Raw genomic sequence first — 27,184 nt, 5'->3', positions numbered from 1 at the left:
CCGCGGGGACGCGCTGTGAACGCCGGTTGCCGTGGTGATGCGAGATCCGCGGCAGGCCCGCGCATGTGATCGCGCCCGGAGCGGCTCCGTCCTGCGGCGGAGGAGCGGCGGCGCAGCGCGGATGGATGCGCGTCTCGTCCACGGCTCCAGCGGCGGGACCGCGTGGCCCCGCAGGAAATTTGCGTTTCGTCAGCGGGACCCGATCACGCGGGCGTTTATCTGAGAGTTAGTCATCAGCAGTGAGGCTCGAAGGCGCGGTGTGTGTCTTTAAATGGAAACACACACACACACCAGTACAACAAATAGAATAAGTTATAAAACTATTTATTTATCAGCTGCAAAGTATTCAAGTGTTTTTGAATTTATACTTGAATATGGGGCATAGATTAAAAGTAATGCAAGACAAAAGGTTAGGCCATGTTTAAACTGTATAGAGGAGAAATGGTGGTTGGATTTATTTTATACTGCAAATTTGAAAATGTCAACACAAATCTTAAGAGCCCACCTTTCCTGATTTTTTGTTTTAGTTACGTCCAAACTGAGTTCAACCTTTTATTCAACGCAAATATCTGGACGGTTCAAATTTGTCAAAGTTAGATTTATAAAAATCCACAGCATCACGTTTGTTTTTGAGTCTGCTCACCTGCAAAGTGCTGGAAAGCAACTTAACTTAGCTTTGAGGTACTTTTACCTGAGTTTACTTTACGTGTCTATTTACTCTCAACTCCAATAATTTTCCAATTTATTTCAGTGTACCTTCTACTTTATTATTGCTAAGTTCCCCTAACCACAGATACATTTAAAAATGCTATTGTGTAGCTGTGTGCAGAAAGGAAGCTTCTTCTTCCAACTACATTGAATGACATTGTGAAGTGAAGTGTTGCCCTCATATTTATTAATGTCTAATATTGTTTATAATATGAAATCAATCTCATTTATTATTACAATTTACATAAAATATATGATCTACGTATACATTAAACTGCTATTGAGACAGTATAGTGAATATTTAAAAATAACATTTACATTCAGCTAAAATATAAAAATTTAGAGTACATAATAACAATTCACTAATATAATTCTGCACAGGGGCCATTTAGCATAGTGAGAGTGACTATATTTTACTTTTTAACATGTTCCTGCTAATACCTCAGTTTTTTTCCTAAAGTAGAGTTATGAATTGTATTTTTACTTTGAGTTATTGTTTCTTTTGCTCAAGTAAAAGACATCTGATCCTTTGGTTGACTAAAATATTCACACCAAAACTCATGTGATGTTTTGAGAAAGTGATACCTTCAGGCACAAACAAAATTATCCAGACGTCTTTGAGTATTATTTTACACACATTTACCTGCAAGTCACAATTTCCCCGAGAGGTTAAAATAAAGCTCTGAGGTTTCAAAACAAGAGTTTGTAATTATGGACAGAGGTCAAAGGTCAGCAATAATAGCTATCACAGGACCTCGATGACCTGAGGATTTTTCAAAGATGCTTTAAAGCATCGGTGTATTTCTGGGTTATTCACCCCTGAACGAGGAATGGATGAGCTGTGAGGAAGGGTGAGGTGGAGCAGCTCATCGAGGGGGTTTTAAATGCACGATGAAGTAAGAGACATTTCTGAGCACGTATTCATGCGAGTGTGAGTGTGAGACAAGCCTGTGTTCCAAAGAGAAAGGATGTGTCGGAGAATGAGTGGGAAGACGGAGCCAGGCTCGTCTGCAGATTCAGATCCACCTTTTCATGGAAAGAGGACTCACGCTGTTTCCCTCTTTGGCCGTGACTGACTGTATGAATTCATTATGCCTTTAGGGGAGCACTCGTCCAAAAATCAGCACAGAAACCCCCGCGCCCCCCTGCCAACCCATCAATTGGGCCTACATTTATTATTTTGACCTTTCCTTTGGGGGGTGGGGGGGTTTGGGGGGACATCAAAGTAGATCCTCGCCCCGTTCCTCTGTGAGGAGACGGACGTGTCATCCTCACAGTGTGAGCGGCAGACTGCTGGCCTGCACTCGTTTTGTTGTCAGTGAAGACTAGAGACTAGAGAGTCTGGGTCAACATAATTAAAATGAGAATCAATTAGGCCGTAGTGTGTGGAACAAAAAAAAGACTGGATGAAACCAGGCATGTTTCTATTTGTGGGCATGCAAGTGTTTACTTGTGTGTGACCCTGTGTTTATTAAACTCTTCCTGATCATACTGCCTGATGATATTCCACATTTTCATTTAGATAAGCATCAGTCAAGTTTCTGTCTATACACAAGGCTTCCACACTGTGACATGTTTTCCTTAAAATAGCTGTTCTTTATTATGTAAAAAAAAGGATGAATCACATTTGTTCTAGAGAGTCAAAGAGTAAAGCAAGTTATAATCTGAAATCTGATTGAAAAGAACTTTCATTACTGGTAATTCAATTTTCTGAGAAAGGACGGATGAAGAAGTTTCTGTTTGTCCAGTTCCCCACAGGCTCCACATGTATTTAGCTCTAAAGTGTGGCAAAGTGAATTTTTGACATTTGAAGGTGAGTTCACAATAAAAAAAAATAGAAAAAAGGTTAAATCTTTAAAACACAAAAATCTGATCATATTATATAAATGTATTCTTTCGATATAATTAAAAATTATATAGTGTGACAAAGCTTATAGTTTTGCCCAATTTTAAGAGTGAATTTTATGAAGTGAATTAAATTGCTTGTATTGACCTCGAGCAAACTGTGGATTAAAAGTGTTTGTGTAGTTTTATTTGAGGCAGAGCAGTGACGATGTGGTGAAATGAAAAAGAAGATCAGACGTTGGTGTTCACCATAAAATAATAAAGAAACAGTGCTTTCTTGTGTCTCCAGTGTTTGGGCAACACACATTGAAAGACTTGTTTTCAAACACAGGATAAACATATGAAAAGACCTCTTCTTGAAAACAAATTTATTTCTTTAAAAAAATATTTTACTTCAGGTTGGTGTTGGTTAAGTTGGTTATGCTAAAGTTTTGCTCATGTTTGTTTTTGCTCAACAGTTACCCTGGGACCTCGCCCTCATTTTAGGACCTATTAGATGATATTAATTTTCATACAAATAATCATCCTTGAGATAAAATGCATTGATTGGTTGACTGCAGCATGTTATCAAAATGCCCAGTGCTCATGACCTGGGAGACAAGTGGATGAAGCAAGAGGAACATCTATGACACTGCTCAGCAGAAAAAAGGTTGAGAAAACCAAACAGTATAGATAAAACTTAGACCCTCATTATTAAACCACATCTGTACATGTCTGTGAATTAGACTTTAAGTGAAGTAAGGTACAAATATCTAAATTTCAGGAGTCTCTAACCTGTAATTCTGGAAACATAAGACGCTGCCCGTTGCATCAAGAGTAAGATATAGAGTCCCTTCCCCTGTGGCCCCTTCCCTGTTTACATTTCTCCTCCGCCATCCACCCTTCAATCTTCTTCTCTCAGCCACAGCACTCATCATCAATGCCTTCCCTCCTGGACGGAAATCTTCTAAACAGCATCACCCTCTTCCCACAGAACATTTCTCCTCTCTTTAAATATCCCATCTGTCTCTCTTCCTCCGTGTCCCTCTCAGCATTCACTCCTCTTCGTCTTCCTCACTCCAGTACAAGGACACCACGGCTCATTGCTTTCCCAATTTAAGGCTTAGATAAGTGAAACTGTAGCAGTGGCCGAACATAGTATATGAATGAGCTGAATGCCTGAAATGGAGTCATGGAGACACAGATGCTTGACGGGCCTTCACATGCTTTCACGTGAAGTGACACATCATACTGGTAATGTTTCTAAACTGTCCTCTAAATATTATCAGTTATTTTAACCTCACACTTTGAATTTGACAGTATTACAGTTTTTCTTTTAGCTTCACGACGCTGATGGCTCTAGCCGGTTTTCTTTCTGCTTCCTGTTCGCTGCACAGGTTGCAACAAACGTCATAATGTGATTATTAACTGTGGATTATATAAGATGGCCACTTAGTAAAATATACGAAATAAATTGCGGAAACATGCACAAATTAATCTTGGGCAGAAATTGAATTGAAAAATAAAATAACAAGAAATTACCCAAACTTTATATTAATCAAACTTGGTGTCTTTTAAATAGAGGAGCAAATTTCCAGAAGTTGTCAAAGCTAATTAGATCAGTTTCAACTGCTTTACCAACAGGGCCATCTAGTGTCTGATTATTAAAATGACAGCTTTCAGTTCATCCATGTGAGAAGGGCCCTGGCGTTTTCTTCTTCAGCAGATGGCAACACAACATTAGTAATAACAGTGATCCAGCATGTTACCATAGTGTATAATGGGACAATGTGAAAATAATACTTATCTTTCGAACACTTAAAATAAGGATATTAATATGATTCGCCAATTTACTATGAATTATAAAAACGACAAACTAATTCATTTCAAACTAAAATGGCTCTCTTCCGTATCTTCACCAAGGCCCACCGGTCCCCTTATGAGACATATAAATCTGTAACGTATGCATTTTTGTTGGATCCGCACCAAATTGTATCAAATGTGTTAAACTAGTTAAAATTAAAGTAATCGGCCAAACTAGTAGCCACATTAATATCTGGGTAGACTTTGTTTTGGAAAGGCAACCTCACAAAGTCGTCCCACTCATCGGTACCTCAGAGGATAAATTAGTTTCAACAAAGAAAAACAAACATTGAGGCTGATGGCTGTGTTCTTTACCACAGGGGCATGTTCACACCTTGTAATGATGGACGATTGCACGTTAAACCACAGGTGAATTCCAATCAAAGCTGTGAAAAACACAATTTAACATCAACACATGATGCAACTATCTCCTTTGCAGATGTGAGCCATGAGCACAGCCAGCTCCGAAAACAACAATGTACTTTTTGATCTATTATTTATGTTTCTTTTATGAAGTTGTATTTTTGTCCTTTTGTATTAGATTTTGTATTATATCATGAGCTGTATATGATTTTAATGCTACTGATAATTCTGCTTGTTGCCTTTGATGTTTTCTTGTTTCTATTTGTCCTTTTTATGAGGCCCTCTGTAACAACTGTTTTGGAAAGGTGCTTTACAAATAAAGTTATCATTAGAGCCCGAGCACTGACAGGCACTAACAGACAGTGAGGCCCTATTGAAGCTGTAAGGATTATTATTATTATTTGTCAGGCAAATGAATTGGCTTTTTGAGGGCTTTAACAGGGTGAAATTCTTACAAAAAATTGCAGATATTAGAATGTGCTGAAAAGACACAAACACAAAGTTGATGCCAAAATCAACATAAACATATATAGGTCGCCTGTTCATTAGGTGAATTCTCTACATGTCTTAGACTCAATAAAAGTCGCCAGAGCTGAAGCTCACATCTGAACCAAACTGTGTCGAGATAGATAAACATCCTGGTCACTAATAAGATGGTAACTGGACTGAATTTATACCACACATCTCTGGTGGTGTAGACCACTCAAAGCACTATGCAGTACAAGCCACATTCTACAATTCACATGAATTCATACAGTGTTACTTTATGCTGAGCTTTTTCTATCACAGACACCATTCACACACCACTCACGTAGCTGACAGGGCCAATTTGTGGATCACTATAGTATCACTAAGAAAACTTGTACACTGGAGAAGCCGGTAATAGAACCAGCAACCTTCTGGTCAGTATACAACCCTCTCTAAACGCTTGGGAATGATTACATTTAAACACAGAGTCTGCAACCAAAACTTCGGAGTTCTCTGTTGAGTGCAGTTGTGACTGGGGAGTGCCTCTGTATCGTCTCCTGACCCAGACACACACACACACACACCAACAATTACACACACATCAGTGCCTTGCTGAATGCTCATGTTTCCTCTGATCTTTGTACCTGGCCTGTCGGGGTCGTCTTGAAGCCTGAGACCTTTCCTAGAGCGCCCAAGCTGCCATTCAATAGGCATCTGTAACACAGACTATATATATATGCAGCTGCCTTATTTGAGACACATGGGTGAAAAAGTCAAGGTCTGCAGTCAAACATGATTCTGGGACTTCTCTATGGTTTGGACTGGACTGATGTGGAAGGAGTCAGTGACGGTTGTGGACAAAGAGGTGTGAAGCAGCTGTAAAACCACCAGAGCTATGGAATCACCTCCTGCCTGTTTTATTGGGTCATCTGGGCCTTTCTTGGTGAAACATTTTGTGTTGGTACAGGGGAACCAATCAAAAGTGGACAACTTTTCCAGACTGACCCTGAATGCTGACTGAATCAGTGCGTTTGTTAATTTGTTTGCGTGTGTCTCTGTCTGTTAATTAGCAGGATTACGCAAAACCTACTTGTAGGATTACCCTGGAAATTAAACCGATAAGATGTGTATCTGAATCACTGTGATATTGTTTCATTTCATTTCATTCATAGGGCCTTTTCCAATATTGTTGTAGTATTTGTCAAGAATTTAGCTGCAGGGGACAAGCACTCACCTATGGAGTCTGGGGGGGAAACTGCTACTGCTACCTTAATGAAATAATCAAATGTTTGGTTTATAAAATAGGTGAAAATGATGAAAAATAAGAGATGATCAAATTGGTAGTTTTGTGTGACCAGCAGAAATGAAATGTTTGAGGTATATTCATTTAAAATAGAAAAAAAGCAGCAAGTTGTATTTTAAAGTCTGGAACCAGAAAATATTTATTGATTCATCCTTAAATTTGTGCATTTATTCAAACAAATAATATCAGACGCAAATCCACAGATTTGCGTCTGATAACAACAATTCATCAATTTGTTTACAAAGAACAGTGGATCTGATTTTAAAATCCTACTGTTGAAAACTTTTTAAAATTAAAGAAGAAAACAAAGAAAGATTTTCCATCAGTTAAGAAAAACACTCCAGGTTGCATCAAGAGACAGGGTGGCCAGAGGGGAGCAGGAAAAGGAAGGAGGGAGGGTGGAACAAAACAAGAGGTGATGAAGAAGAGGGGGATGTTACGAAAGAAACCGATAAGCCGACAGTGGAGGGAGGAGAAATAAGGAGGAGGTTTGAGGGAAAGTTTACAGACTTGAGTGAGCAGAGGCCGAAAAGAAGAGTGAAGCGGAGAGTGATGAAGAGGAGGAGCACAGGGTGTTGTCACAGATAAATGAGCTGCACAATGGTGCGATGAGAGAAGCAGCTCGAGCCCAGCAGCTTCAGGTCACCACCTCTCCTCAGCGCTGGATGATGGATGGTCAGGAGGCAGCAGAGCTCTGCTACCCTCAGCTCCTCAACTCCTCCTGCAGGCGATCTCCTCGTCCTCGCACGGAGGCCCTCCTTCTCTACGCGCTGCTCTCCTCCATCACCGTGCTCACGATAGCCCTCAACCTGCTGATTGTCATCTCCATCTCTCACTTCCGCCAGCTCCACACCCCCACCAACCTGCTCCTGCTCTCCCTGGCCATCTCAGACCTCCTCGTGGGGCTGCTGCTGATGCCGGTGGAGATGGTGAGAGTCATAGAAAGCTGCTGGCTGCTGGGCGAGGTCATGTGCGCCCTGTCCTACATCATCGGCTTCACTCTCACCTCGGCCTCGGTGGGGAACATGGTGCTCATCTCCATCGACCGCTACGTGGCCATTTGTCACCCTCTGCACTACAACAACAAGATCACCCGCAGCAGGATCGAGGTGTGTGTCTGTCTGTGCTGGGCCTGCTCGCTCCTCTACAGCGGGCTGATCCTGAAGGACCACCTCAGGCAGCCGGACAGACACAACTCCTGCTACGGGGAGTGTGTGGTGGTGATGAACTTTGTCTCCGGTGCGATGGACCTGTTGATCACTTTCATCGGCCCGTGCTCGGCCATCGTCCTACTGTACATGAGAGTGTTTGTTGTGGCGGTGTCTCAGGCGCGTGCCCTGCGGTCTCATATTACAGCTGTTGCAGGCGGTTCAGTGACAGTCACGGCCAAGAGGTCAGAGAGGAAAGCAGCCAGGACTCTGGGTGTGGTCATACTGGTGTTTTTGATAACCTTCTGTCCGTACTTTTACCCGTCCTTTGCGGGAGAGGACACCTCAAACAGTGCGTTAGCTTGGCCCACCGTGTCCTGGCTCCTGTTTAATTCCTGTTTGAATCCACTCATTTATGCCCTTTTCTATCCCTGGTTTAGAAAATCAATCAAGATTATTGTCACCCTAAAGATATTGAAACAGCGATCCTCTCGGGAAAGTGTATTCTAAAGTCAGAGCATAAACACAGGTCGGGATTTATGTTGCTTCCACTGACATGTTGTATGAATATAAATTGTTTTCATTGATGGGACTTTCCTAAGAGCATTTTAGTGTCAGAATTAGAACTAGATTGTAGTTTAGGTCATTTAACAAATAACATTTGGTGATTCATTACAACAAAACTTGAGATTTTAATGAGAAAGAGTCATTGATTGTATTATTCAGTAATAGAATGTGTTTATTACAGAAAAAAAACTGCCGCTTGATCATTATCACGATAAATTTCACACTATTTATTTTAAGATTAAAGACAGATTTTTGCACCTGAGTGAAGGTGATGATTTTAAATTCTTCTTTACAATCAGAGAATAACAAACACTTGATTAACAGCAAAACAAACAGAGGCATAATTAGGTGTTGTACCCCCTGACTGCGCTTACATAATAATGAGCTTTATATTGTTATATATGTTGGATTTTTGTTATGTTGCTCTTGATGAAATTTGTGTTACGATAATTGTGCATATTGTTTATTGCCCAGCCCAAGTGTGATTATATATGTTTGTGAGTATATGTAATACAGCCACTATTGACTTTAAAGATAATGTATAATATATATAATGTGTGAACACGCTCACAATACGTATTATCTGCAGTGGTTTGAATGTGGAAATATAGAGTTTAGCAACATGAAAACAGCAAATAGTAATTTTTTCTTAGTAGTTGAGTTCTGTAAAAATAAAATCTCATCAAAGAAAAATGTTGTGGAGAAAATGTTGTCCTACCCTTTAAGGGAAATGTATTTCATAATCATGTCAGCAATTCTACACCGGATTGTCAAATGAATCACCATAATTCAGCAAAAATGCAAAACTAATATCAAAACAATTTTTAGATTTATTTTTTTAACTGCATTTCTAAATCTAGTTTAACAGCAGATTAACTGTTGCATCTCCTCTGGTTTCGTAAAAATATCTCTTTATAATACGACCAGATTTTTTGTCTGATCAAGAGTCTAGTAAGAAGGTGAGAGAAGTGCAGAGATAAAAATTAAAAAAATTACAGGAAACTAACAGTTGTGTGTTAATATATATAATAAAGAAATTTCCAAAAAACACATTGTCACTTATTTTTGTAAAAAAAAAAGAAAAGGAAAAACCTTTATGATATCACTCTGGTTTATTATAAAATTATAAAAATATAACACATTTAATAACAGAAGTACAATCGGATGTTTGAGCCCTTATTTCCTGGATTGAGACCTGGGTCGTCTGATTTCTGTGAAGAACAGAATAATTTGTGATTTTAAGTATTATGTTTTTCTTAAAAACTCAAATAAATAATAATGTGAAATCTGCTGGGTATGGATCAGGGTCAGGCAGGTGTGTAACAATCAAATATTGGAACAAGCAACAACATTCAAAAGTAAATTTAAATGAAATACCAGGGATTTCATGAGGCCAGAAGTCATCACATGCTGGACACCGCGGCTCGGATCTTCCTTTAAAGTATCTGGCCACACACGGGGTGTGTATCTTTATGCCACAGACAGGATTTTCACAGATTTGGCTCTGAAAAAGACACAAATCAGATTTGAATAATTCAGTGAGAAAACCCATGGCAAATAAGATAAGGTTTTACAAATTTAAGTATAAAAGCTAATACATTTTAATCACATATCCATATATAAAATTAATTAATTTAACTTTCTTTTTAATCAGCTTTATACGAATGAGTTTTTCTGTTTCTTAAAATCTGCACCAAGATAGATTCCTCCATTTATCATCACACCCAAAAAAAGGTTATTAATGTCCAAATTTTTTTAATTGTGAGTATAATCATGTAACTATAATATAAGAAAAATAAATTCTCAGCAGTAAGGTTTATCTACATAACAAGCACACTTCTCAACTTGATTCAGGGATTAACATAGGGTGATGAACTTGATACACAACAGACAAACTGTGGAAGCCTTTACCTGGAGAGCGATGTTGTGACAGATTTGACAAACTTTGACCTGCTCTTGGTGCATTGTGCGGATGTATGGCTCCATCTCTATGATACATCTGGTGGACAAGGTGTATTCACCACATTTCTAAATGAAGGAACGGTAAATGATCACACATTAAATAAACCAGTATGAAGTTCGAGCAAAAAATGGTTAGGTCCAACAGAGTCAGTGGTTATACTTTATCAGATTAACACAGAATTTATTGGTAGATAAAATTAATTTAGAACACAAATGTATTGTTGTTGTTTGTTTTGACCCATTTCTCATTTCGGAAAGGAACCTTTCATCCTCCAATAACTAGAGTATCCTTGAACTTAACTACTGTTTATGTTGCATTTGACTGAAATTCCACCTTAAATGCTAAACAGACTAAATGTATACAGTTCTTCACTACTATTATCAACTGCCACGAGCGCTTCACATCACAAGCCACATTCAGCCCTTAACACACACCATTCATACTGAGGCATTTTAAGGGGGAAATTCAGCATCTTGCTCAAAGACTGGAGGAGACGGGGATCGAACCACCAACCTTTACAACGGTAATATGGTTAACAAAGCTACCTGAATACCAATGCTTATGTTAATCTTAGAGACTGGCTAACTAAAAGATAGCCCGACAAAAATAAACTTGCTTTGCAATAACAAATGCGGCTGATTTGAAAGACTATGAAGGTGCTGAAAACCCTTGTGAAACCATAATGCCCTGTCCACACGAAAAGTGGGAAGAGTGTGTCGAAAACGTAACAGAGAGAATATGAATTAAATTAGATTTTCACAAATTGGGTGGAAATGGTGTTCAGTGTTGCACCTCATTGAGCCATTGGTCGTGCACCAGTCGGTTCAACAGGTGCTCCGTCTCGCTCTTCTTCAGCTTCTTGCTGGTCAGGGTGTCTGCACTGTTCAGGATGTCGGTGGAGGAGGCCTTGCCATCCTCAGAGCCTACGATCAGGTCGATCTGAGTGGGAACAACTCAAGTTATACACACACTCTCGTGGAGTAAACTGGGACATGTTTCATCGCCATGTGTTTGAGAACAACAAACGTAACCAAAAATAGCTACATATTTGCTCCCAACAGATTCATTTCTGGTACCTTTGTACATGTGACCAGTTTACTCAAACATCAGCTGCCACTAAGCTCTGCCTAGTTCCTTCTTTTCATTAATGCAGTGAGCACTGGTAACTTGTTTAATATGTCAGCCAATTTCAATACAAAGGATATAAATCATTATGGGACTGTTGCCCTGGATTGCATTACAGTGTGCAATGGTTCAATTCTTTCAGGTGTGACAGTCTGCTTTTGGGATCTCTTTCGGTGAACTCACCGTTTTCCTGAACAGCTCCAGCTCGTTGTCGGCATAATCTGATGACATCCTGGTGATGTCAGTGTCAGCCATGTTCACCTGGACCGGATTAGAGTAAAACTGAGGTTAATAACAGCTCAGTTTAACAATTGTCTTTTCACATGATGGCTTTGTAAAATTGGTTTATGGATTTTTGCAATTGTTGTTGTCCATTTGTTGTCCCTCTGAAATAAAAGCCCAGTACAGGAATTAAATGAGACGAACCAGAGCGTAGTATTGTTGACCATTATCTTCAGAGACCCCTTTTCTAATCTGCATGAACATGGGCTGCAGCTTTGAGTTGATGGTATCGATGAAACTTTCCAGTTGGTCAGCATTGTACTGAGCTGCAAAAAAAGAAAAAAGGTCAACGACCACAAAAAACCTGGCTGGCAAATCATGACTTCAACTTCAGTGTCAGAAGTAAATACAGTTATGCAAAAAAAAGTTACGTCAGTTGAAAGAAAATGCAAATTACAGTAGTATATAAAATACATTGGAAATTTCCTGGATCCAATCCCCAGGACATTTACTTCTTTTACTTTTCACACCATATTTTAAGATCATTTAGTAAGGATATAAACATTTATGGTAGATTCAAGATAGATTTAGATAATAAAATGAAGGCAAATTATTGGCCTGCAATGTGTTCATGAAAATGCAGTTGACATATTTTATATCAGAGGCAAAGGAAACAGTCTATCTATCTATTATAGTCATTCAGAAATCTGCTTGCTATGAAACCTGTCTCCTGACACACAGGAGCACGTTGGGCTATTCTAGAGTAAAGATACATTTCTAAATAACTCACTGTTTTGTGTTTCACAGCAATGCTTGTAAAGTGTCTGTGCTCTTTGCTCATCCATAATGCCATTGGTCATCATGCATTGTAGAAGCCTTCGATGGCTGTCTCCCATCTGCTGGGACATATCTCTGGACTGAAGTGGAGAGAAATTAATGGTGGTTACACAGCCTCAAATTCACAATATATAGGAAATTGTTCTAAAAGTCAAACAAGCTCAGTGAACTCAACAATCACATGGTTTCACAATGCACACAGAGAATCCTACAGAGGCTGTGCACAAACACATTTCAGGGCAAAATAGGAAAAGTAAGTTGAAGTTGAAACCTCAGCATTCACTGTTTCCTGCGTCTCCATAATCACAATTTTGTACTTTTCTTTGTGTACAGTGAAAGTAAAAAGAGTGTCTTTGAGGTTTAACAGTCGGTCAAAACAACATAAGAGCAGGAACTAAAAATGGCATTAGTGATTAAATCTGCCTCATTTGTTGATGTATTGATTAGTCCATATAATGTTGACTAATTTATTGCTTGTTGCTAATTGTCAAAAGAGAAGTTTTCTTCTTTAGATGTCCTGTTTTGTCCAACAACCAGCAGTCCTCACCATAAGATATTCAACTATTGTACAGTATAGTCATGTTATGATGAAACATAAACCTGATGCTTTCCAGCTTAGTTCTAAAATTACTAAAACAAGTATTTACCTGTTGTAGTTTCATTTTCCTTCAATCATTTTGGGATAAATTATTGTAGCTATCAGCAATAACCATGGCCGTGAGGAACTCTAATAAGAGCATTTCCATTTCTATAATATGTTGTTGAATTAACTATTGAGTTAAAATGTCAATCAAATAATCTACAGTCAACAGAAAAGATGGACAGATGTTAGATTGCTCACATTATTTACACATAACTGTCTGTCCCCAAGAAAGACCACGAGTTACACCAACGCTTCTCTGGAGCAGTTTTAAACCGAACTGAACAGCTCTCCCATTCGCTTGAAGACTTTGTACTACTCTGCATTAGTTTAACTCGGGTTAGCGAGGCCATCCCACTTACAACAGACAGAGCCAGGACGATAACTGTTTTCAGACCCATGAGTCTCACAGACAGTTAGCTAACAGTTAGCTAACCTGCGCCACAGCCTGGACCGCACCACTTAACAACTGTTCAGCTCTCCACGGTTTAATTCAGGCTGATTTGCAGTGTCACTGTTTGACGGAACAAAGTAAATGAAGATTATTCGTGAACAAGTTTACCATCTTCAGCTCTGCTCCCACAGTGAGCGTCTTCCGGTCAGTGTCCCGCCTCCTGCTTCTTCTCCTCCTCTCAGCAGAGTTCAGCTAGAGTGAGACGAGCGGGGAATTACCGCCACCTGCTGTTGTGGAGATGTAGGAACATTTGGAGGTGTCACCTGAAGTCCAATGTTTTCACTGTGGAAGTGATCATTTCAGGAATCTTCAAAGTATTATAAAAACACTTTGCTCAATAAGTTCAGAGATAGACTGATATGCCTGGGTTTATGAACTCTCTGACTACCTACATACTGAATATCAAACGTTTTTTCTTTATAGATTAAGAGATTTGGAAAGTAATATGTGTACAATCAAATCAGTTCATTTCTGGATATTTCAAAATTCTATAAAAATACTTTGCTCAATAAGTTCAGAAAATGACTGATATGCCTGTGTTCAGGACCATTCTGACTACATACTGAATATTAAACATATTTACTGTACACATGTTGGACTTTACTTTGAAAAATATCTCAATCTATACAGTAAAAATGTCTGCATTGACTTGAAAAAAAAACATTTTTTTTTTTTCAACTGCAATACGCTTCCGTAGAAGAAAGCTAATTTTTAACTCTAAACATATTTAGGGTGTTTTTGTTTTTTTTATTCATTTAATTTAATTTAAATTCAAATTTTTTTTGGGGGGTATTTAATTAATTAAAATTTACATTGTGTATTAGATTTTGCAATTATTAGGCTATTGAAATCCTGCCGATCTTAAAGGTTCAGTATATTGCCGGCATGAAGATGAGCAATCGTGGGGTTTGAACCCCGGGACCTTCTTGTCGAAGAATCACCGTTCTACCGACTAGACCACAGCGCCTGTTGATTCCCATCAGGAACTAAGCGACATAAGTAAATGGACAAATTATCGTGTGTGTGTGTCCGTGTCATTCTATGTTGCTTTTCAGTCATGTTCACAGTGGTGCTCAAGTACTGGCCCTTTTGCCCTGCATGATAAAAGTGCCTCTTTGCTGGAGCCCAATTTTTTCTTCATTCATCAATATTTAAGAATAAAAATGACTCTCTCTGTCATTAATTCCCCCGATGTGTTTTGATATCTGACAGGGCATTTATTTGAGTTCTTGTGAGAATGTCGCCCTGACATGCTCAGCGGCGCTCACAAGCCCCCCCACCCAGATTCGCGCTGGGAGCCACACCAACGCTGCGCACTGCAGAAGTGTTGTGGTGTCTCGACACAACAGTAAAACACCTCTCTCACGTCCAGTGAAGGAATTTCAGAAATGTTCGTATTTGTAAGGAGTGGGCACTCCCACAGCTCAGCTAGTTTCGTCCATGTTAAAAGTTCACACATGTACTATTCTGAGTTCTATTATTATATCATAATACTGGGAGAATGGCGCAGATGGTAATTTCCTTCAGGTGAGATACCAGACTAGTTTCCCTGTGTATGTCAGTTAAACACTTGTTGCACTAAAGACATGAGAAAGTTGTAGCATCATATCAGTGACAATTTGATTTGTGTTATTTATGCTGCAAGATAGTTTTATTATTTAAAGTGTTATAAAAGTGCCTATTGCAGAGTTGACTGAACCATTTACTGCTCCGTGTGTCTGTGCAGTGTTTCTCACACCACAAGTAAATTCTGACTGCCATATTAATTTCAATCTAGCCTCTTAATTTGTCTCTCAAAGTGGACCAGATTGATGCATCTTTACTTTAAAATGTACTATATCCTCTACCAAGAGGGTCAAGGTTCCATCCACCACCATGATCTCTACAAATCCTGTGAGAAACACTGTTGTGTGCATGTGTGCATGAGTGAGTGAGTGAGCATGTTATTGTTATAAATAAATTGTGCTTTTTGGCTTAGTAACTCAATTCATTCTTTTGAGCTTTATTCCCTCCCGGCCTATCTGAATTCTGTTATGTCGATACAGTGCTACATAGAAGTTCTGTCAAACTTCATTTAATTTTGCAATCTCAAACTCAATTGTGTCACTGATGTAACCTAGTGGCGCTGGGGTCTTGAAAAATATTAGAAAGGTCTTGAAAAGTATTGAATTTAATCTCAGGATTGCTGCATATACCCTGGTATGTAAGTATGTGGAGAATCTATTATCATGTGATGGGTATATAAATGTGTAAAGCAAATATAATCATTTGAAAGCTATAACATGTGGCTGGTATATAATCATGTGGCAGTTATAGCAGAGAAAGGATATACAATTAGTTTATGATCCTATGGAGGCAGCTATTGGTTACTTATCATGTATATAGGTACTCTCAGTTCTCTACTCACCTGGTTGCATCACGTGTTTAAGCAGTACAAATTATTACAAAAACTTGAACTTTAATGCACCTGAGGTTTGACTTGTTATGAAGGTGTGAACCTGCTCCTTTGTCAGATGAAAGCACGACTGTAATAACAACTGGAACAATTGGTTTGAAATGTGAAATCAAAATCATTAATATTATGTAAGGTTTTTAAAACCTTTAGCCAAAAACAACACACCTTTATAGGTTACCATAAGACACACTGCAGTTATAAGCAGAGATACCTAGTACTTACAAATCAGCCCATAATGTAGGATCTTTGTATGAATCCATAAATGTGCAATCAATACAAATGCTTATAGAACCATAATTTCCCACAAAATGACAACGTAAAGATATTACAATGTTAGGAGGTATTTGTGGTATAGGGTCAAAGTATTAATCATTTTCTGAGATTTGTTAACCCAGATTTATTCTAAATTCTTTATTACTTTAACAAATTAAATAGGAACATATAATACAAGGTGTCTGAGTCTTTGATTACAATATAGCCTATTATTAACACTATTTAAATACAGTATCCAATGTCATCAACTTTTACGGCAGCATTTCACCTAATATTCCGCAACTTTGTCCCAAATCTTCTGAGGCTCTTCAAACACTTCAAACTCAAATGACGTGATAATAAAAAAGGTTGGGTCATAATGATGCTAATCTTTGAAAAACCATCAGTGTGTTATACAAATACAAAAATTATTTGATTATTGTAAAACATGTGGAATTTAGATAGTGTTATCAAACCGTTTATATATTTTACAGTACTCTGACTCCCCCCTTAAGCTGATTGTAATCAACTTTATATATAGTAAAACTGATCAATGTGTTGTTTCAACACAGACTATATATATATATATTTAAAAACCACAAGCTTTGACAGTAACTGAAGAATACATATGATTGTTCTGTTATTTTGTTTATGTCGACCTAGAAACAAATTTCTAAAAACGATAAATTAACACGGTCAAATCAAATTATTCTTGCTTGTGCAAACACACTGATGTTAAAGATGTTTTCAAGAAATTGCTCAAGGGGAATCTGCAGTTTACATTTTCGGAGCCCAAGTTAAAAACCCTGCCCCGTCCTTGTTGTTTTTTTTCCATTGGTGAAACCCAAATTAGTTTTGTCAAGTTTGACAATGACACCAGTGATGCGTTTTATGAAAATGGCTGGAACAACCTACCCAGTGTAAACAGGAGATTAAAATGCAAATGAAGAAAAGAAAAAAAACAAAAACCTGACAAGATCTCAGGGACTGAAAAACCCGACATCAGTGTTATCACAGTTCATCTATAAATGACATGTACTTAGTCATTGCATGAAAAGATGTAAGACTGGGAATACTGTCCTAAGAATTGTATACTTCCTGTCAAAAGTGTTCATATCATCAATGACCCTGATCCGGTGCACCAAACGTGACACGGATCCTGGACAGAAACAATGTGTCCACCACTCTTCCAGTCTCGGCCTCCCTGTGGTGACTTCCCAGCTTTTCCATCCTTGCTCTCACACGGTCAAACATTACCGTGACGAACTCAACAGGTGGCTTCTTTTTTTTTAGCCCACCACTGTCATCAGCAACTTTCTATATCTCCAAAGTGCCCCGTTGTTGACTCAGTGTGCTTCCTCCTCCCTAGTGTCTTTATCCTTTTAGTTGGCAGCAGTAGGCTGAGAAAACACCAAACCTGAGGAAGGTAAAAGTGGAATGAACAGATGACAAAGACAAATGGTGGTAAGTTGAGTTAAAAGTTAATAGCACGAGTTCTGCTTGTTGTGCAACAGTCAGCTGAGAGACACCAGTTTCCCTATGTTCTGTCTATCAGTTGATTTGTTAGATTGTGCGCATGAGTGTTTGCTCATGTGTTTGTTGTACCTTGTGCTCTAGTGGCTGGTAGGAAACTGTCCATGTGTGCTGATGGACTGTTGCAACTTCTCCTCTTTGGCCCTTCTGCTGTGGCAAAGCTGTTGAAAAACAAGAGCCATCAAAACAAATTACTTCCACTAGTGTTGTGAACTTCCCTTGTGCTAACATTCAGCCTGACAATGTAACACAACTATCTTCACACAAAAACTGCAGAGCAGGTCTCCCACCGTTCTCTTCTCCATGAAGCCGGCCAGGAATTCGTCTATTTCTGAACGTCCCTCCAGGAAGTTTTCAGCCGTCTCTTCTGACTCCTCCTCAGCCTGGTGGGCCGCAACTTTTAACCGAGCCTGTAAAGTACTAAGACTGCAACTCTAGCAGGGGATTACAGACACTTAGATAAGAAACAAAGCAATAGGATTCAGATTCAGTTTAAAGAGATGTTTAAGCATGTTTGGAATGGTCTCTTCAAAGTCTTAAATACTTTCACCTCTGGTTTCCTCAATTTGACAAAGTAAAAAAAATGCTGTCCTAGATTTCTCATACCAGACAACTACAATCATTTGGGCTTCTTCAATTCAAGTAACAAACCATATTTGCTTAGTTCTGACTCCCCTTAAAAGACAAAGCCAGATGGCTCACAAAAACATCTGGCCCAAGGACTACAGTTGGAAATTAGTCAGTTTGCCAACACTGACAGCTTTACAGGAAGGTTGATAAATGGGTGTTTAAATAAAAAATGTAATAAAACGTAAATTTGAAAGCAGGTCAATCTACAGGCTATAAGAAGCTTCCATGCAATAATGGCATGTCTAAAAACCTGTTGTCAATCATAGTGTGATGAGTGAAGCCTCTTACATCACTGAGTTCATGCTGTCTCTGCGTCTTCGTCTCAAAGTCCGACTTCATCTGAGTTAGCTGTTCATACTGTGAACACAACAGACAAACCACCACAACGTTAACTGCCAGGTAATTGCCTGAGTGGGTATGTTGTGTATTTAAAAAGGAGCTGATATAAGAACAAAACCTTGTAAAGCATTTCCTGGCGTTTCCCTTCCAATTGTGGCTCCATCTGAAGGTTTTTCTCTGCAAATGACGGAAAAAAAGGTAAGTTGAGAAGAGCTCAACTTTACTTTCATGACAGGCCTATAAGGCAGGGGGATGAACTTACTAGCCAGGCCCACTATGCTGTTGACCAGCTCTTCTTTGTCGCCTGTTATCTGCTTGAGCTGTGGCAAACTCACAAAGAACTCCAGGAGCAAGTCTTCATTTTCAGACAGGTCTGACAGCGAAGTCAGACTGAGATGAACAAGAGAACAATAGACATCAATAATCAGTTCAAAAGAATCCACATTATAAACTGTGTCACAATATTAAAACATCACAGACATTTAAAAAATATTTTTGAAAACTTTACTTCATGTCACTGAGTTCAGAGAAAGACTCTGGAATTTCCGGCATCCTGTAATTATGTTCGTTCAGTCCAGCCTGAGAAAGAAAAGAGAGCTTGTGAACACATCATGTACTTGACCCTGCTTCTATGAAATAACCTGATTTGTCTGAACTTGATTGATAAATTGCAGGAATCATATTTTTTTCTACTCTGATTTATATGGCCTCTCTTGAATTGACATCTTAAAGCTCACATGATGGTCCCTGTGGGTCTGTGTGTAGGATGGATGTTACAATCAAACTTGTGAACATCATCAGTGTACCTGTAGGTCTCCTGTAGGTACGGGCAGTGGCAGATCAGAAATCAGTCCGTATGGAGCTGGAGCACGAGACAGCATGTGAGCGCTGTCAACCCCTGGGTGAGGCATGGGAGCTGCGCCAGGAGATGGCGTCTGACTGGGACCCACGTGTCTATGACCATAGTGGAAAGCCTGAGTGGGGTAAGGCTGAATTGATGGCTTGTACAAATTGCTGAGATTCATGGAGGGGAGAAAGAGAAAGATAAATAAGATTAATGTACGAAAGCATAAGACACGTGATCAAATATATTTTTTATAAGCTGGGACTTTTATTTGTTATGACCTGATTTTAATTATTATTTAAATAAAAAGTGTGTGTATGTGTTTTCTGTTATTAAGTTAAAATATTGAGATTAAACTCACTATGGAAAGCCAGCAGCACCAGTGGACATCAAGGCAGGAGGACTTTTCCAGAACTCGTCCAACAGACTCTGGATGACCTTACCCAGATCTGAGTGCATCCCAAACTACAGCATGTACAACCAAACAAATTCACAAGAGGAGGGTGAGAACAACACTACAGAAAAAGCTCAAGCATGACCAAACAAAAACTTGAAATAAGTGATTTTTTGTTAAGGGAGAAGAAAGAAGCAAAGAAACAATCAAGACATTTACTTGATTAACTGTCAAACACAAGTTTACAGTTGTCCAGTAATCAGATTTCTTCACAAAATGCAATATCAGTATTGTCATCAGGTATTTGAAATATACCATGTTTATTGATTTGTGTAGAAAAACTACATCAACATTTTAGTGAAGAAACTTAGATAAGAAAATTGGCTTTAGTTCACAAATGAGAGACAATGATTGGGATGTTGGAACCATTAACAAAGGAGATAAAAAACAAACTATACTGTACATTTCTAAAAAGCATTATTTTATGAACACTTTTCTTGGTTTAAGAGTCAGAACATTTGTGTGCTGAAGACAAAAGCGAATTTTTGTTTTTACTTCACAATGGACTGAATCTTGCAAAGGTCTTCTGTTTGTCTCTTTGAGTAATTTCAGTGTCAGTCAGATGTAATGTAATCATTTATTATTATGGCAATATCTTTCCTTTTACCCCCTGATTATACTGCAACAGAGATGTCCCTGTATAGAGTTTAATTAACAGTTTATCTTAATCTTTAACGTTTGTGAAATGAAGTAACAACGGTGTAAAGGCAGAGCAAGAACAGTTGTGAAGCTGAAGTACAACATTCAGTCCACCTTCCCCGCTATTTAAAAATCATAATACTACTACTGACAAAATCTGTATTAGTGTATACATTACCATACACCATGATCATCTACCCAGCCAACAAAGGGGCCAACAGTGACCTATAGGGTTTAGATACAGCAACTAAGCATTTATGTGCCGCACCTAAACCAAATGAAGCTGCAAGTTAAAATCAATTCACAATAAGACTTGTTTTAGTTCAGGACGTCATCACCAGTGACCATATTGGTTTCAATCTTCTTCTTGCTTATGTCTGTCAGTACTGTGAGAAAACAACACCCTGGGTTGTGTATTTATACATATTGTCATGCATATCTCCCCCACCGAGAAAACCTGTCACCTATCAAAGACCTGACTAAATACACACCCAATGATCTCCTTCCCTTCAACATTCCAGCAAACGCCTGAAGAAAACACTGGTGAAAACCACCAGCTTCACCAAATCAATCAATATCCAAAGTTTGGAAAATTACTTACATTAGTGATGAGTGGACTATTGATCATGGTGCCATTATTGCTGTCAACTAAATGATGTCCGACAGGGGGATAGACACTGACCACTGGCTTCTCCTGAGGGAACTGTGGAGGTAGCAGACTGAAAGAAAGAAGAGAAAATTGCATAATTGTGCCATATAATCTTGAAGAACTGACAAAAAATGTACTCAAATAATATAACTTTTTCAAGCTGTAACCCATCGCTTAAGAATAGCATCTGTTATTTGCAGCAGTTGTGGGCTATAATGGATTTACTCAGTGTGAAGAAGAGTTAACTTTGGAATAGGGAGCATGTGTGGGTTAATAAGTGTCAAACTACTAGGGAATTAGTTATGAGCAAACCCTCACTGTAGACTAGGGAACATGTTCTGACTAAGAAAGACTTATTGTAGAGTTATTTGGACACTATTAACACTTGCAGCTTTGTGTTTTGTTACATGTGAATAGAACATATTTATTAAGTGTTATGAAGGGAGAATGACTCTTCTTGTGGTACTACCACTTTATAAAGGCCCATACTGAGAAAAGCATATTAAGATTGTAATTCATGTACAAAAACGTCCTGACTTACTATCAATAAGCAGTATTTAAGAAGTTATTGATGCCAAAATTCTGAAAACGTCACAGTACTCCTTTTTTACTGTAGTGTAGGTACAAGACAATACATGGGCACTGGTCAGAGGTTCTTGTGACCTTTGCTTTGTTCAGGAGTTTATGAGACATATATTTAGACAGAGTGACAGAGACGAGCAGACACACACACGCGCATGTTGTATGCTCAAATATTTTTGAAAATGGGATTCATTGTTTTGTTTTTTGCCGTGGTATGAAATTGGGTTTCGAGAATCGTGGAAATGTCATTGTATAGGTATTGAATACAGTGCAACACTGAGGTTACAGATGATGATACAGTGAAGCAGACCCACCATCTGCTTTTGATGCTCTCACTGTGACTGTGTAAAAATTGACTCACATGTTGACATTAATGGTGGAGTTGTTGACGGTGAATGGTATTCTGTACTCCACATCCTTCTGGATCTCTGCAACACTGTAGAGAAAGAGAAACACAACAATGTCAGGATATGTAATCTTGAATATGTGGTTATGACTGTCAAATATGACTATAACTTGTTTTGTGTTTTCCGTGGGAATTTTAGTTAGTCTAGTTTGAAGAGAGATTAATCAGAGGAAATCTTTAAAGCGTATACCATAACCTGGGACATTTAACAGTGTGACGGCTTATGCATTGTTATTCTGACAGTTCCATTAAAATATATATTGAAACTTTCAATACATGTGAAGATAAAGAAAATAAGTCACTGTGAGGACAGAAGCTACTTGGTAAACAAATGCTAATACTTTAATCCCCACATCTAGTGAGCTAGCTCCTTGTAAAGGGGCATGCGTAACAAGTTGTCTTGTCGGACAATGGAGTGATCATAGGACAGGGTGAAGCCACAACGCGTGTCAACGGCTCTAAAAATAGGCAACGTCACGGTCCCTGTATGACTTGATCAGCTAGTTAGCTAACCCAGCTCCTCGAGCTAACCATGTCAGGATGGTTAGCTCGAGGAGAGGTTAGCTCTCACAAGCCAGTCATCTCAAACACCCACACGGAGAGGGTTGATGGTTTACGCAACAAAAAAAACAAGTGACTAATGTGGCAGTAAACACATGACAGATTATTAAATGCCTGTCAGATGTGTATAACCCTAGCCTAGCGTGTTTATTGTGATTTAGCCGAGAGCCAGGTGACTAGCTAAGCTAGGTAAACAGAGGATGTGAATGTAAACCGATTCAACTGACTGACATAGTTTGAGTGATCGGGAAACCCTATGGTGGCCGTATTCCACGCTGGCAGAGAATAACGTACAAGCTAACTAGCAGCACCGGGGTCTGGTTCGTGTAGCCGCCGGTGGCTGCGCTCGTTACCTGGGGTGAGCGGCTTTGAGCGATTCGACCTGCCGCTGTCTTTGTTGCTGTAGGCTGTTGAGAGGAGGGAGAGGTCCGGAGCCTTTGGACGAGGGGAAGAGCCAGTTCATTCTCTCCTGGCGAGCAACCGAGCACTGGACCCGACGAGAGAAGAAGCTACAGGCCGAGGACAGCACCCGGAGAGGAGATGGAAGAGAGAGTGAGCATGGAGAGCGCACGATGTGGAGTTCAGCGATGCTAACGCACAGTTAGCTCGCCGGATAAACACCCTGGTTTGTTGTCCCCACGAGCTTTTCTCTGTAGTTACGGTACAAACTCAGATGGCATAGCCGCGTCAAATCAGTTCTATCTCCGCGGGCTGGATCGTAGATGGTGTACTGTCATCAGGCGACGGGTGATTACAGCTACAGGAAGACAACAAGCTTGAGAGTAAACGCTTGATCAACTTATTTACGTCCTACGTACCTCAGCGAGTTGACGTCACAACTGGCTTCCTGTTTTCAACATTAGAGTCGGGCTCATGGATCCTGCTTGAACAATCCCGATACCAACAATCAAAAACGGCCTCACTGTTTATAGAAGACTGGGATCACTCATTATGTGTAAGGAAATGTCAGGTTTTATTTGGACATAATCCTCATAATAATTTACTTTTATTACTGGGCCACTGGTTTGTCTAATGCATTTCATTCAATACAAGTCAGATTATGTGCTAAACTGACTGTCAGTCTTGACAGATCCGACAGAAAGACATTGTGTTTAACAGCACAATAAACAGAGAAAATGATCTTTCACCTGAGTTTGAATGTTTACCTGATGAATTTATCATCGCAACGCTTTATGTATGTGTTTCAAAATCAATAAAAATAAATTCAATAACTTGAAGGACTGCTCCATTATTATAGTGTTGAATTATATCAGCAAAGTACATAAATACCCGTATTAAGTATAGTATGTTTCTTATATCGAGGCTCCTTTTTATCACCTCCTTCAAGGAGGATTGTTTGCATGTTGTTAAAGGGAATACACAAACAAAACTGGACAAAAACATGTAATCTCTTGAGTAGAATTAATACCTTATGCCTTGTCTTTGCATGCCGCTCCACCCCTCACCTGTATATCTTCCAGAGGTTATTTTTCTGTTGTGAACATGTCTGAGCAATAAACCATCCAGCCCAGACCCGTCTCCAGCAATCTACTGGACATCCTGTCTGATATCAGCTATCAGTAGGAAACACAACATGAGATTCATAGGACAAACATTCTCACTCAGGGTACAGAGGTAGATGAATCAATCATTATTTTCCTTTGACTGTACATGTGTAACATTTAGAGATACATTCAATTTGATGAATCAAACAGTTTCATAAAGCAGCAGCTTTGGAAGAGGAGGATTTGCATGTGAAAGAATAGTGTGACACCCAATGTCCTAACACCTTTCACACCCTGTGTCATGTGAGAGGAGCCAGAGGGAGCTGAAAAAATCAATTCACCGCATTTAGCTTCACGATGGGATAAGAACAGTAAAGAAAATAGAAAATCTATATATTGTTCTTAATATATATTGCGTCGGCCACAAATGTCAAACACTGAACCGTGTAAAAATGTCAGTGGCACATCTGAATTTGGAGCTAACAGAATGAAGTCTCATGTGGTCTAAGGGATTGGATCAAATGTGAGTGTGATTCATCTTGGGCACATTCTCAACTCAATTCACAGCTGTCCACATGTGATTAAACTACCCAAGATGCATGTCAATCCAAAATCTCAACAAGTATACTTAAGGTTAAAATACATGCCACACATTGACTTCTGCATGAGTATATCTATAACTAAAGCATTTACATGAACAATATAAATGCTATATTACATATATTAAAGACAACAATACACTACCACTCTGATAATATTCTCACAATCTATGTCAAGCAAAGACAATTGCAATACTTCATTAGGACATAATGCTTTTAATATAACTTTTTGACAATAGTACCAGTATACGCTTGCATTGTAAGAACAATGAGTTCTACTAAAAGATTTATTTTTTACATTTATGTAGAGAACCACTCTGATCATATTCTCACCCTCTATGTCCCACAAGGAGACAAAGAACGGTCATCAAAGACACAGGACGTATGAACTGAATCATTATCCAATATCCGCTTCACGCTCAGGAGAGAATATAACAGCTCATCATCGTAGTTAGCGAGACCAATCACTTTAGAAACACATTTCTCAAGTCAAGTACTATAGAAATGATCCCTGAAAGTATAGTCTTAATTTGAAAGAGGGTGAGAAAAGGACCAGAGTCACAGGACAGTCTCTCTCAGTCAGGGTTCAGAGCTAGGCTCCACGTGCTCCCCCAGCCATGCGGCTTTATGTAAATAACAGGAAACAGAGCAGCCCAGAACAACCAATCACAGCCTGAGTCTGACAGCATGGCTCTCACCAGACGGCCCACAGGAGAGAAGAGCAGCACTGAAATAAAGAGAAAGCTTGTCTGTTGAAAGTTATTACATGAAGATGAAAAAAAGTTTAACTGACATGTTGTCATGTGACAACAACATTTAGTCAGAGTTGAAAATAGAGGCAAGACTAAAAGGCTAATTACTCTCAGTGACTGTAAGAAGTAACACAGGCCACGTTTTATTTCCAGTGAACATTAATGTATGTTTAGGCCTTTTCCTCATTCTTTTCATCTGATTTATTTTGTAATTTTCATTAGACTTCTTGTATTCTTTAGATCACTACATAAACGATTTAGTCCTACGCATGTTTTTGTAATTCAGTGTCAATCCTGCCTGTTTCCATAAATAACTGTTACAACATTAATGTTTAACAGCTGAGATAAGGCTGCAACCACACAATTCAAGTTACATTACAGTACTTGAACCATATTGAATCTTTTAAATGCAAGTGATAATTTATCATAGACATAGATTTAGAGAACCACTCTGATCATATTCTCACCCTCTATGTCCCACAAGGAGACAAAGAACGTTCATCAATGACAGAGGACATATGAACTGAATCATTATCCAATGTCCGCTTCACGCTCAGGAGAGAATATAACAACTCATCATCGTGGTTAGCGAGACCAATCACTTTAGAAACACATTTCTCAAGTCAAGTACTATAGAAATGATCCCTGAAAGTATAGTCTTAGTTTGTAAACGGGTGAGAGCAGGACCCAATCTACAGCACAACCACTTTGACTCACGGTTTCCTCTTAAAATATACGGCTGAAACAAATACTAGAGGCCCCTAAATAAAGCACATCCTTCACAGAACCAGGTTATAACAGTTTAAACCTGAGGTGAGGTTAATACCAATGATATAACGTTAGCTTTCAGTGGCTGAATACCCACAATGCATTGCGGATTGAGTCATAATGTATTTTGTGATTTTGTTGATTGTTTACAGGGCTGTTATAGTAATACACATAACAGATTTTCTCCCCAACAAGAACATTAATTATTCTCTTTGAAATCAATAAAAACATCTCACAACGTTATAGAAAGTGAAAAACTAAAACCAGGATACCCCACCTGATAAAGTATTTGCAAAGCTCGATCTATTATTGCACTATTCTGGTTTACACTGCAGTTCATATCCTATCTACCTCAATCTTGGTTTTAATTGTGCAAAATGCTGTGTACTGATATGTCACTTGAGCAGGGAATATGTTTGAGTGTGTTATTTATATATAAAGGACTTCCATGTTTATACCGGGGATCAGAGGGAAACAGACTTTCAATCCTGTCTTTGTCCTGTACACATGGCAGAGTTGACATGTAAGTGGACTGTCCCAAGGAATTTATGGATCCTTTTATGTAAGTAAATCAGAATTTGACCCTATACAAGAATATGACTCTAATAAATTCACTCCAATGTTACCCATAGTCAGGTAATGACACACAACCTTCAGATAACAGATGACATAACATCAAACTCAAAGTGTGACATATAGTAGAAATAGGCAAATATGACTGAAGGTTACAA

At 38.9% G+C, this 27,184-nt stretch overlaps 3 protein-coding genes and 2 non-coding genes across 6 annotated transcripts; 1 reads left to right on the top strand and 4 right to left on the bottom strand.

Moving 5' to 3' along the window:
* Positions 1–7,194: 7,194 nt before the first annotated feature.
* Positions 7,195–8,187, top strand: LOC128436533 (trace amine-associated receptor 13c-like). Its single transcript, XM_053418278.1, has one exon. The coding sequence runs from the start codon at positions 7,195–7,197 to the stop codon at positions 8,185–8,187; it is 993 nt and encodes a 330-aa protein (XP_053274253.1).
* A 1,150-nt stretch (positions 8,188–9,337) lies between these two features.
* nsmce1 (NSE1 homolog, SMC5-SMC6 complex component) lies at positions 9,338–13,698 on the bottom strand. 2 transcript variants are annotated; one of them, XM_053418276.1, is made up of 8 exons: positions 13,594–13,698; positions 12,345–12,471; positions 11,759–11,880; positions 11,516–11,593; positions 11,000–11,146; positions 10,156–10,272; positions 9,622–9,748; positions 9,338–9,455 (listed from the first exon to the last, which is right to left on the bottom strand). In XM_053418276.1, exons 1-8 carry the CDS (start codon positions 13,594–13,596, stop codon positions 9,421–9,423), a joined length of 756 nt encoding a protein of 251 aa, XP_053274251.1. In that variant the 5' UTR covers positions 13,597–13,698; the 3' UTR covers positions 9,338–9,420. The 2 variants fall into 2 exon arrangements, with proteins under 2 accessions (XP_053274251.1, XP_053274252.1); XM_053418277.1 differs by having other exon boundaries at positions 13,468–13,609.
* Positions 13,699–16,336: 2,638 nt separating this feature from the next.
* On the bottom strand, positions 16,337–23,668 carry vps37a (VPS37A subunit of ESCRT-I). Its single transcript, XM_053418274.1, has 12 exons — positions 23,183–23,668; positions 22,224–22,298; positions 21,233–21,350; positions 19,900–20,003; positions 19,501–19,708; positions 19,203–19,273; positions 18,957–19,084; positions 18,813–18,871; positions 18,644–18,712; positions 18,016–18,159; positions 17,798–17,886; positions 16,337–17,609 (listed from the first exon to the last, which is right to left on the bottom strand). The coding sequence occupies exons 1-11, from the start codon at positions 23,290–23,292 to the stop codon at positions 17,806–17,808; spliced, it is 1,167 nt and encodes a 388-aa protein (XP_053274249.1). The 5' UTR covers positions 23,293–23,668; the 3' UTR covers positions 16,337–17,609; positions 17,798–17,805.
* A 1,576-nt stretch (positions 23,669–25,244) lies between these two features.
* Positions 25,245–25,460, bottom strand: LOC128437589 (small nucleolar RNA U3). Its single transcript, XR_008338243.1, has one exon. It is a non-coding gene; the product is annotated as a small nucleolar RNA U3 (small nucleolar RNA).
* A 670-nt stretch (positions 25,461–26,130) lies between these two features.
* On the bottom strand, positions 26,131–26,346 carry LOC128437587 (small nucleolar RNA U3). The gene has a single exon (XR_008338241.1). It is a non-coding gene; the product is annotated as a small nucleolar RNA U3 (small nucleolar RNA).
* Positions 26,347–27,184: the final 838 nt, after the last annotated feature.

The sequence above is a fragment of the Pleuronectes platessa genome, chromosome 3 (genome assembly GCF_947347685.1).
Source record: "Pleuronectes platessa chromosome 3, fPlePla1.1, whole genome shotgun sequence".
Classification (NCBI taxonomy): Eukaryota; Metazoa; Chordata; class Actinopteri; order Pleuronectiformes; family Pleuronectidae; genus Pleuronectes; species Pleuronectes platessa.
Note: the sequence above shows the minus strand (reverse complement) of the source record. Positions and strands in the feature narration are given on the sequence as shown.

Coding starts and splice junctions, on each gene's coding strand:
- LOC128436533 (XM_053418278.1), top strand. CDS start 7,195: ATGATGGATGGTCAGGAGGCAGCAGAGCTCTGCTACCCTCAGCTCCTC.
- nsmce1 (XM_053418276.1), bottom strand. Junction 10,273..10,999: donor ACGACCAATGGCTCAATGAG/GTGCAACACTGA, acceptor TCCTTCATTTAG/AAATGTGGTGAATACACCTT. Junction 9,456..9,621: donor CTGGCCTCATGAAATCCCTG/GTATTTCATTTA, acceptor TGTTCTTCACAG/AAATCAGACGACCCAGGTCT.
- vps37a (XM_053418274.1), bottom strand. CDS start 23,292: ATGAACTGGCTCTTCCCCTCGTCCAAAGGCTCCGGACCTCTCCCTCCT. Junction 21,351..22,223: donor TCCACCATTAATGTCAACAT/GTGAGTCAATTT, acceptor TCTTTCTTTCAG/TCTGCTACCTCCACAGTTCC. Junction 18,872..18,956: donor CAGCATAGTGGGCCTGGCTA/GTAAGTTCATCC, acceptor CGTCATTTGCAG/AGAAAAACCTTCAGATGGAG.